Genomic DNA, 11,688 nt, shown 5'->3' with positions numbered 1-11,688 from the left:
CAAAAGCCACCCCTTTTTGAAAATCTTACTTCAGCTTTTTTTGTTGCTTAATCTCCCTACGCAACCAAACAATGCCCCAGCAGCTCTCGCTCTACGCCTCCCTACCTGAATCGGAGCTCAAAATCACCCTTCAGACGCTTTCCAGCATTGCTGGAATGCCTCCGCAGCCCTTTCTCGAACACTCGCTACTCTGGGCCCCAAAACACCCTTACGTGCCTGTTCTTGCTGCCGGACAAGTCAACCAAATTGAACAGTATCGGATTCGCGTTTCCTGTGATTTAATTTCGCTTACTGAAGAAGAAGAAGAAGATATAGAAATAGAAGAAAAAAAAGAAAATTCAAACAAACAAATACCTCCACATCTTGCCACAGACCCAGACTACGCAGTTAAACGTGCAGTTCTGCCATATGCTGATATCTCGGCTCACCCAGCCCTTTCAACCAGACCATGGACCTTCACCGTTGCAGAACTTCCAGAGGCTGGGAAGTTATCTGTGATTTCGCAGTCACTAATCTCTGTATCGCCCAAAGTGCCAGCAGGGGACCACACGCCCTTTGAATTTCTCGACAAGCTAGGATACGTGTTCCGCACTGAGTATTGGACCAAGGGGTATCAGTTTGTGCACGGTAACGTAGTTGTGCGGATTTTCCGTTTGTGCGGGTTCGACGCACACGCGTTTAAGAATGAATTGGAGCAAATCAGAGAGGCCGAGAAAAATGTGCAACCGCCAGAAGCAGCGGTAGCAGCAGCAGTGGCTGCAAAAAATGAAATTCTTGAAGGCGACTTTTTGAGACTGCTGGATGCCACTAAGCGATGGACCATGGTTGCACTCATCAATGTGGAATCTATCACAGACCTTGATGCAATTGCGCGTGCTACTGCAGAGCTTGAGCGGTTCCGTGCAGATGTTGCTGGTTTGGTAGACCTCGAACTTCCTGAGAGAAACAGCTTCGACACCAGAATTAAGCGAAGGTGAAAAGATTATAAGGAATGTCGAAATAGAAACCAATGAGTGGGAGGTTTAAATTGTTAAACGAATACCCATTAAAAAAAAGAGAGAGATTTAAAGACTCAGATATTTTTTGGCAAAGTCTCACTGGTCGTTAGACTGACTCCATCTGTAGCCTTAGGCCGTGGGTAGCATTGTGGAACGGTCACTTCTGGTCTCTTATATATGGAAAGAAAAAATGACACTTTTGGTATTGAATCTACACCAATTGATTTTTATTCTATCATTTACATAGATCTTCTTTAGAAAATAGAATCAATGTAAAAGGTTACTTCTCAGTCATTGGCAAACACACTTTTGATACTATATATATATAGTAAATATATATTTGAGAATCTTATCAAAATCCCAATCATGACACGTCTTAAAATAAATGTATAAAAAAACTTGTTTAAGAGCGAAATTGTAATGAGAGATGTTAAATAGCCAAATTTCACTAAATACACTTTCCAAGATGTTTGATAAACCGAAAAATCATATCTGATCAGATATGATTTATAAATCGATGATTATTGTTTTGATGTTTGTTGAGCCGCGCAGTACGTTGAAGTAAAAGTTCTGCATACGCGTATTATTTTTGTTACCAAAAGTTTTCCTCGTAGCCACCAAAACTTTTTCTTATCACTCTTAGTATCTGGCCACCCCATACCAATTTTTTTTTTTCTTTTAATCTCTCTTGAAATATTACCAGCCAGTTTTAAGATGGGAGAAATAACTGAAGAACTTGCTACATATATTGAATTTATAGAATTGGATGATATCAGTCCAGAGGGTAACTTGTTTACGGAAATCTTTGATATACCTAAATGAAGCCTAATTGGGAGTTTATCTCAACGGATTTTTAACGTAAGTTGACACTTCAATCTCTCAGATTATTATAACAATTCATGTTAATCCTAAATTATAGAATCTTGTTAGTAAAATAGTATCCACCATCTTTTTCTTTGTGGATGGTTCAAAACTAAAGAAGATAAATGAAAAGGCATTTTTAAATCCTGTTTTCCGAGAGCTGGTTTTTCGGAAATGTGTGGAACGTGCAAAAGAAAGTATCAAAGCTACTCAAGAGGAAAGTGAGCGATATATTTTTTTTAAAAAATTTTTTGAAAAAGATGAAGAAGCTCGTACAGAGCTGCTTTACATTATGGTAGTTGAAAATTGGAACTATGTTTGCGAAGAAATGGGTTCTTTGGATCCGTTCACAACAAACTATAGATTATGTCAGCATGTAAGTAACAGTCATTTAATTGAGACCTTTCTTACACTAACGTTATTATGTTCTAGAGTAGTCGTGAAGCCAGAGTCAAACTTGGACGCCTTATAAGTTATATTATACCCAGACGTATAAGCGCTAGGGAAATCCCACTTATACTGACACCTGTGCAATCTATTGCAAGAAGCAGCCCCTTACCATCTGAACCAGGTGACGATGATGAAATATTCAACACATCAAAAGACCCTTATGAGACATATTGTAACTCTGATAATTGTGCCTTTGTAAGAAAAGGCACCTACGCAAATAGCCCAGAAGAGGAGGAAAGATTTGCTGAAATAATAAGGATAGTAAAATCAATAGAAGAAGCTGAAAAAATTAGTAAATCTCGTAATTGACGAGATACTTTTGGGCAACGGGGTAAGCTTTGTAAAGAATCGTGCTGCTAATTTTTAAACCAAAACTTTCCCAAATATAACTAACAATTAAAACCGAGCGCATATCCGAGATTCTGTAATTTTTTATCTTTATTTTATAATTTCTATAATTTCTATAATTTCTATAATTTCTATAATTTCTATAATTTCTATAATTTCTATAATTTCTATAATTTTTTTTTTGTTTCCATTTGTTTAAGTATCATGGGACTATCATGTGTTTTAATATATGAAATTACGTAATATAAAGGTAATATTTACTTCTTTCCTAAAAAGGAAACACTTAAAAATGGGTCAAAATTCAACGGTGTAAACTTTAAAAAAAATAATTAAGTATCTTATCACCACTAACAAAAATTTCAGCACACAACCTCCAACACAACACTTCAAAATCAACATGGGAAAAAAAATCAAAGTCAACAAAAACTAAATTTTAAAAATATGGTATCCATGCCTCGAGCCGGATTCGAACCGACGATCTCGTCATTACTAGTGACGCGCCTTACCAACTTGGCCATCAAGGCTTTCAAATTCGTGGTGTATAGCAACTATCTAGAGGTTTTATTCAGTTATATATGAAAAAATACAAATAGAGATAATTTGGGAAATTCTTGGCTTACAAGAGATTGTAAGCTTTATCTCTGCTTGGAGGGATTAAGAAATACAATTACAGCGTTGATGAAGACAAGTGGAGACAAGTTGGGAAGGTTTGGTTATTTTTAACCCCCTGTTCCTCGTAAGCTGGCATCAGGACTTATTTTCGGGCTGTTGGAGATGCAATGTTGATGCCAAAATTAAAAGTTTATTATGAAAATGAAAAGATATATAGTATGAACAAGAAGGATAGCGCAGATGCTGATGTTATATAATTCCATAACCCTTGAATAAAAACAAACAAACAAGGTAAAGTTTAGTCTTAGATTCTTTGTAAGCGGGCATCAGATTATATTTTTGGGATATTGGAAATGCAAAAGTTGGAGTCAAATTAAAAGTAAATTGAAAAACCGAAGAGGTATATAGTAAGAACAAAAAAGAATAGCATTGATGCTGATGTTATAAATTTATATAACTCTTAAATAAAATGAAAAAATAAATTACACGATAAATATGGAAAAGGACAATATATAATTCTTGTATAGGAGTTAATGGGAAACGCATCTGTTTGGCGGCCAATTATACTGGATTGGATTCCCGAGGCACCCACAATGTACAGTGTACAGAAATATAAACCTCAAGTGATCCCCAAAGCTACAAACACAAACACAAAAACAGATTCTTTCAAATTTTCATGTGAAAAAATTTAGCAGCAACTAAATTTATTAAATGGCTTTCATTTTTTTAAAATTAGTTATTGCCAAAAAATTTTAGGCTGGACCAAGGTGGGCAATAGAAGTTGGTAATAGCTGGCAAATATTTAAAATACTATTAAGGATTGAAAAATGAACAATTTTACAATCACAAAGAGATTAAAAAAAAATGTTGGTGTTCATTTAACAATTAAAGGCCAATGCATTTGTTAAAATAGTAGCGAAGTAATCAAAAGGGAAAATTGAGGATAATACATTTTGATTGAATTGCAACTGAATTAAAAAAAAAAAAAAAGGAAAAAAAGATCTGATGGATCTGCAAATAGAGGTTAGCAATGAAAAGAAAAAAAAAAAGGAGCATCAAACTTGTGAGCAATATTACTATCGAATCTTCAAGTAATTCTAAGGTGGTCATAAATGAAAAGTAGTTATAAATAAAGTGGCAGTAGAAACAATTACTACATGTAATAGTGACGGATAAAATGAAAATGAAAATGAAAATGAAAATGAAAATGAAAATGAAAATGAAAATGAAAATGAAAATGAAAATGAAAATGAAAATGAAAATGAAAATGAAAATGAAAATGAAAATGAAAATGAAAATGAAAATGAAAATGAAAATGAAAATAAAAATAAAAATAAAAATAAAAATAAAAAAAAAAACTTAAGGGGTGATCTTTAAAACTGAAAGATTTAATGCAACAAAGTAAGTAAAGATAATGGAATCCAGGCTGCTGAAATAATGTGCAACATAAAAGAAATGACCTGGGATAACGAATATCACATAATAAAAAATAATTGACGAAGAGGCTGCATCATACTTTCATCAATGGCGGGCGTGGTTCCTCTGGATAACCAAGAGGTGGTCAATAAGCAGGGTCAAGGTCAGCACTGCTTGATTAATCTGCGACCAACCATCAAAGCATTGAATAACAGAAAGCATAACAAGTCGATCCAACACAACAAAAAAAATCGACAAAGAAGTTTCATAATACTTTCATCAATGATGGGCGCTGTTCCTCTTGATAACAAAGAGGTGGTCAATAAGCAGGATCAAGGGCGTCAATCTTTCATTAATCTGCGACCAACTATCAAAACATTGAAAAGCTAAAAGTACAGTGAGTTGATATAATGGTGTTGTAAGTGGTAGTGAGGTAGTGAGGTAGTGGTATGTGTGTGGGTTGGTGTGGGTGTGGGTGTGTGTGTGTGAGGGTGTGTGTGGGTGTGTGTGGGTGTGTGTGGGTGTGTGTGGGTGTGTGTGGGTGTGTGTGGGTGTGTGTGGGTGTGTGTGGGTGTGTGTGGGTGTGTGTGGGTGTGGTAGTTGCTTGCAGTCGCACTTGCAGTTACAACTTGTCACAAACGATGTTCACCAATTCCATCAGTTTATCCAACATGTGTCCTCAATGTTGTTTGCCTGATCATTAACGATAGATAGATGGATAAAGTCACTTTGATTGTCATGTCGATAAAGGAACCTATTATGGAGAACCATGACAGTATAGCTTTGGAGTTGAGTGAATTGCATGATGATCTAAAAAAAATTAGTTAGCTAAGTATTGGGTGAATTGGAATAAGTAAACTTACCAAAAGACCACTGCAACAATAACTAAATTAATGGTGGCAAAGAATGACCGTATCATTGAGGTTAAGTGAATCGCATGTCAGTCTAAAAAAAATGTTAGTTCCATATGCTAAATACTGGATGCATTGATATAAGTAAACTTACCAAAAGACCACTGCAACAATAACAAAAATTAATGGTGGCAAAGAATGACCGTATCATTGAGGTTAAGTGAATCGCATCGCATGTCAGTCTAAAAAAATGTTAGTTCAATGAGCTAAGTATTGGATGCATTGGTATAAGTAAACTTACCAAAAACCACTGCAGCTTGTTGAAAGTAATAACTTTAAAGAAATGAGGATGATCGTATGTTTGAATATGGGATAGTATAGTATGGTAAATAATAGATCATAGTTGATAATAGAAATTGATGGTTGACAATAATGGTTGGTGATTGGTAATAGTAAATGATAGTTGATAGTAGTTGATAGTAGTTGATAGTAGTTGATAGTAGTTGATAGTAGTTGATAGTAGTTGATAGTAGTTGATAGTAGTTGATAGTAGTTGATAGTAGTTGATAGTAGTCGATAGTAGTTGATAGTAGTAGATCGTGATATAGTAGTAAAGGTATAGGTTAAAAAAAATAAGTGCTGGGAAAAATAAATAGTAATTGAAAAAAAGGCAAGAAGATCTTTTATTTCTACCACCATAGTTCTTTGTTTTTTTAAATTGTGATTTCTTCCTATTGGAATTTCTCAACCGAATAACATAATAAGAGGGGGTCCAATAGGGAAGAGCAACAACGGCACTCTTCAATTGATATTCCACAAACCACCACAATATTGAATAACTGAAACGACAACAGGTTGATCAACACAACACAACACAACAAAATCGACAAAGAGGTTTCATCATACTTTCATCAATGGTGGACGTAGTTCCTCTGGATAACCAAGAGGTGGTCAATAAGCAGGGTCAAGGTCGGCACTCCTTGATTAATCTGCGACCAACCATCAAACATTGAATAACAGAAAGCACAATAGGACGTTTTAGTATAGCATAGTATCGTATGAGTGAGTGTGTGTGGGTGTGGGTGTGGGTGTGTGTTTGGGTAGTTGAAGTCGTAGTTGTATATGTAGCTGCTGTCATCACATCTGAATAACATTGTTGACAAATTTAATTCACCTTCGATGATATCCCAGGTTGGAGACCTTCAGTCGTATAGTAATATTGATTATCTCCTTTACAAACAACTCATGGTAACTAATGCTCAATCTTTAGCATTGAGGTCCAGTCGATCATATGTATTTTCTAGTAGAGAGTTAGATTAAGAGCCTAAGTATTACATGTGTTGGTATATGAAAACTTACAAAAAGTACACTTTAACAATAAAAGAAATAATGATGGCTTAATATGACTGTATACTTTTGAGATTGAGTCCAGGTGATGTTTGTCTATTACAAAGTTAGATCAATAACTTTAGTATTGGGTGAATCGGTATTAGTAAACTTACCAATAGGCGACTGCAACATATTGAAAGAAATAATAGTAGAGAAATGTGAGTGAGAGTGTTTATAGATAGTATGATATGGTAAATAGTAGTTGATAGTAGATGGTAGGAGATGGTAGGAGATGGTAGTAGTAGATGGCAGTAGTAGATGGCAGTAGTAGATGGCAGTAGTAGATGGCAGTAGTAGATGGTAGTAGTAGTTGGTAGTAGTAGTTGGTAGTAGTAGTTGGTAGTAGTAGTTGGTAGTAGTAGTTGGTAGTAGTAGTTGGTAGTAGTAGTTGGTAGTAGTAGTTGGTAGTAGTAGTTGGTAGTAGTAGTTGGTAGTAGTAGTTGGTAGTAGTAGTTGGTAGTAGTAGTTAATAGTAGTTGATAATAGATGGTAGTAGATAGTAGATTTCAATAGATATTTAGAGGTAGAGGTTTAAAAAGTTGTGTAAAAGTGAATGGTAAGAGAAAAGAAATAAAAATCAAAAACACCGGGGGGAAGCCTTTTATTTATACCTCCATACTTTTTTTTTTTTTATTTTTTATAAATTTATAAATTTATTAATCTACTTCTTCTTAAGGAAATTTCTTAACTGAATCTAAGAAAAATAAAATAAAATAAAATTCCCATCATTAATGTTGTTGTGATTTTTTTTTTAACAATTGAGACTTATCACATGGCAATATAATATCTATTTCTTAGATGTCCAACTCATCATTATTAAATTTTTTTATACTTTACATAGAAGTACAGACCATTTTATGTCTTTTATAAACATTTAAAAATTATAGATATTAAATACATATATATATTTCAAAAAATTTAAAATATTCGATAGTTGTTAAAACCAAAAAAAAACTGTAAAGAAAAGAAGACCAGTTACAATACATATTTATGGCAAATTGAAACCTATTTAGGAAAATAATTGGGGGGGAGGTAGTCTAATCAAAAATGATCAGGGTTAGTTTAAAAAAAAAAAAAAAAATTGGTTAGGGTTAGGGTTAATGTTAGTTTTTTTATTTTTAATAAAATCACTAAAAAGTCTGTCTCTTCAAGTTATTTTTTTTTTTTTTCTTTTCGTTTAAAAACTATATCCTTTTTTAATCATAAATTTTTTTATATCAATTGATATTGTTATTTTTTTTTGTAACAATTTTTATTTGCCTTCTACTATTTTAATTTCTGTATATTTTTTTATTACTATTATCCCTATTTTTTTTTAATTGATAAACTTCATACCTATTTTTTTTTATAGTTTTTTATTTAATTTTTTATTCTTCATTCATTCTTCATCTAAACCTTGTATATTCTTTCTTTCCAATTTTTTCCTCCCTCATTTCCTATATTCACGACAAATCCATGGGCTCCGGCGTATCAATCCCAGAGGCACTGCCCCTTGCACCTCCACGCCCATTCAGCATTGCAAGTCCAGCTGGCATTCCTAACGTGCTCACATCTCCAGTCACCACTGTTGTTCGTGTAGTTCCAGAAAGTGTCACGTCTGCTCCAGCTCCTCGTAACCCATCTACTGACAATGATGAAGGACCCGCAGTAGCGTCTCTACCAGATGGTCCATCTTCCCGCGACAACGGATCGATACCTTCGTTCCAGTCCATCGGATGCTTGGGCTGCTGTGAGTTGGACGTGGAGGTCGATGATGCAGATGACGACGAGCCCGGGGCAGACGACGGCGGGGCAGTCGTTACCGAAACTTCCGCACCATCATTACGAGTCAACCCAGGGAATCGGACATTGTTGGTTGAATAGATTGCCCGCATTACACGCGAATTGCGTCGTCGCGCTGAGCTAGGTCGCGCAGCTGCAGCTGCCGCAATCTGCGACGATGTTGATATGGGTCCTGTAGCTGCTGCTGCCGCCCCACTGCGCCCATTGCCCTGCAACGCGCCAGTTTCACGAGAATCAATGCTAGAGTCGTTTTCAGTTGTTGTAGAAGTCGTAGCTGCTGCTGCTGCTGTTGCCGCTGCTGCCGCTGCTGCTGTTGCTGCTGTTGCATTAGCATCACTAGGTGATTGAGCCGGCGGAGTAATTATCGCCTGCCCTGCATTTCCCCCCACGACTACACTTCCATCGCCAGGTGGACAAAAGCTAATAAGCTTGAAATGAATTTGGTTTTCTGGTTGCCCTGTCAAGTGGTTGGTTTTCGAGCGCGACGCCAGAATTGCCACCTTTTCATCCTTGAACGCAATGCGCCACACGCTGTCATAAGGGTTGGATAATTCGCGCACAAAATGGCCCGTATGCATGTCCCAAATCTTTACCCGCCCATCCGAGCCTCCACTGACAATTCTGTCATCGTCAAATTGGAGCGATGTCACGGAATTGTCATGTGCAGCAAGGCGGTGCACGCACTTATAGTCCTTGAGATCCCATACACGCAGCGCGCCGTCAGAGCCACCGGAAACAAGAATATTGTCTCTGATTTGAAGCTGTGAGACGAGAGAGGTGTGGCCCTGGAGGACACCCATGGTGGCACCTGTTCGGGCGTCCCAGATGCGGATGGAAGCGTCGAGCGAGCCGGTAGCGACACGTTCGCCGTCAAAGGCGAGCGAATAAATTTGAGAAATGTGTCCCGTGAGAGTATGCAGCAACTGGCCGTCGGAAATACGCCAAATCTTTGCCGTACAGTCGTACGAGCCGGAAACAACAATGTCACCCTTGACCTCGATGCAGCGGACCGATGATGTGTGGCCGGAGAGGACACGAAGCAGAATGCCATTTTCAACATCCCAAACACGTACAGTGGTATCACGGGACCCGGAAACAGCGGTTGTTGGGTTGGCCATTTGCAGACAGCGGACTGTGGACTGGTGGCCGCGAAGGATTTGGAGACATTCACCAGTCTCGACATTCCACACACGAACGTCGCGGTCACAGCCACCAGACACAAGAACATTGCCATGCATGGTGAGTGCCCAGACTCCCATAACGTGGCCAAAGAGAGAGCGTATCAGCATGCCGTTTTCATGAAACACGTAAATCTTTGAATTGTCTAGAGCAAACACAATGTATTGACCATTCATAATGAGAGAAGTGACAACACCGGAATGGTTGATGACGTATTTTGCAGCCAGGCGGCCACCCGAAGTCCAGGCCGTGTTGAGCATGTACTGGTGCTTGAAGTGGGAGCGGTAGGAGGTGGGGACCGGGTGGTTTGTTGCTTCTGGGTAGAACTGAAAGTCGACAAAGTCTTCTGCGCCGTTAATGACATCACCGCGAGTAAGTGAAATAGGCTCGTTTGCGTCTTCTGGGATTGCAGGAGCCCTGTTTGCGTTATTATAAAGGGACTTGACTAGAGAAAGAGCAGTTGAGTCAGCACCGTTAGCTGAGTGAGAACGGGCGAGAACTGGTGTGCTACTAACAGCAGCTGAGAGACGTCTGTAGTGGTGGGATTTGCAGAGCTCTTTCCAAGTCAAGTCATCCGAGAGCAGGAGATACCACAAGCGAGAGACCTGGGAAGCGCGAGCCAGGGTTTTAGGGTCGTCGATAAAAGAGATGATGCGGAGAGAGATTTCATTGGGGAGGTAGGCAAAGGGGTCGCGTTTAAGGAGAGGTGAGATGTGTTCTTGAATGGCGGAGAGGACAGGGCGGGTGGTGTGAGACAAGAGGGTTTTAATTAAAGAAATCTTATCATCATCCGAGTACTGTAAAAAGTGGGGGAGTATTGCAGCAGAGACTTTATCGACTGGGAGTGGTATCCTTGGGATGGTATTAGAAGGGGAAGACTTATGGATGTGGTTGTTATTTGACCTGCGCGAAGAGGGTCTTCCTCTTCTTGGTTTGCGTGGGGGTATATTAGTGGTAGTAGAGTCGAGGAAATATGCAGAGGAAGGAGTTGAAGGCAAGGAGCCGTTAAAAGTGTCATTGGGGAAGGTTGTTGAGGTGTCATTAGATTTGTCATAAGGGTCATCATTGAAGATATTGTCATTGCTGTCATTGTCGTCATCGTCGTCATCGTTGTTGTTGTTGTTATTGTTGTCATCGTCATTATCATTATTGTTGTCATAAAAGCCATTAAAAAGAGTCTGGGAGGTTTGCCGTATTTCAGCATCACTTGTGCTATCATTTAAATTATTGTCGTCATCATCATCATCATCATCATCATCGTCTTCAAATAATCTTTGATTTGAAATGCCTTTATTTTTAAAATGATTTGAGATTGAAGACTTATCTGCAACGGAGAATTCTGAAGATGTTTGGTTGTTTTGTAAAGTGGGATCATTTTTGTCTGCATGGCCATTTAAGTTTGAAGGGTTGTTGGAAGAAGGTCCAGAGGTAGATGAATGATAAAAATGAGACGAGATTGGTGTTGCTGGAGAAGACGGGACACAGGGAGATTTATATGAATGAGGTGGAGTTGTTTCTCTTAAAGCTACCATTTGGCGTGAAGATGAGGAAGAAGAAGAATTGGAGTGAGTAGTTGCAGCAGCCGCGGATACAGCAGCCACACGCAATTTATTTTTAGCAAGTGAGCTGGTAGTAGTAGTAGTAGTAGTGATTATGCTTCCAGAGGAGGTACCACCATTATTACTAGTGCCAGATGTTCCGATTGCATTATTCATTCTTGACATTTTTTTGTGTGAGGATGTGATTGTTGATTTTGATGAACAAGATGCTTGTTGAGATCCTGATGCTGGGACCGTAGCCGA

At 38.1% G+C, this 11,688-nt stretch overlaps 2 protein-coding genes across 2 annotated transcripts; one reads left to right on the top strand and one right to left on the bottom strand.

The window, feature by feature from the left end:
* Window positions 1–71: 71 nt before the first annotated feature.
* SAPINGB_P002679 (uncharacterized protein) lies at window positions 72–977 on the top strand (the record flags this gene model as incomplete). Its single annotated transcript, XM_031997397.1, has 1 exon — window positions 72–977. One exon carries the CDS (start codon window positions 72–74, stop codon window positions 975–977), a length of 906 nt encoding a protein of 301 aa, XP_031853288.1.
* A 7,390-nt stretch (window positions 978–8,367) lies between these two features.
* Window positions 8,368–11,610, bottom strand: SAPINGB_P002678 (uncharacterized protein; the record flags this gene model as incomplete). Its single annotated transcript, XM_031997396.1, has 1 exon — window positions 8,368–11,610. The coding sequence occupies one exon, from the start codon at window positions 11,608–11,610 to the stop codon at window positions 8,368–8,370; it is 3,243 nt and encodes a 1,080-aa protein (XP_031853287.1).
* Between the last annotated feature and the right edge of the window lie 78 nt (window positions 11,611–11,688).

The sequence above is a fragment of the Magnusiomyces paraingens genome, assembly GCF_902498895.1.
Source record: "Magnusiomyces paraingens strain CBS 517.90 genome assembly, contig: contig2, whole genome shotgun sequence".
NCBI lineage: Eukaryota > Fungi > Ascomycota > Dipodascomycetes > Dipodascales > Dipodascaceae > Magnusiomyces > Magnusiomyces paraingens.
This window is presented reverse-complemented; position numbering and strand designations above follow the sequence as displayed.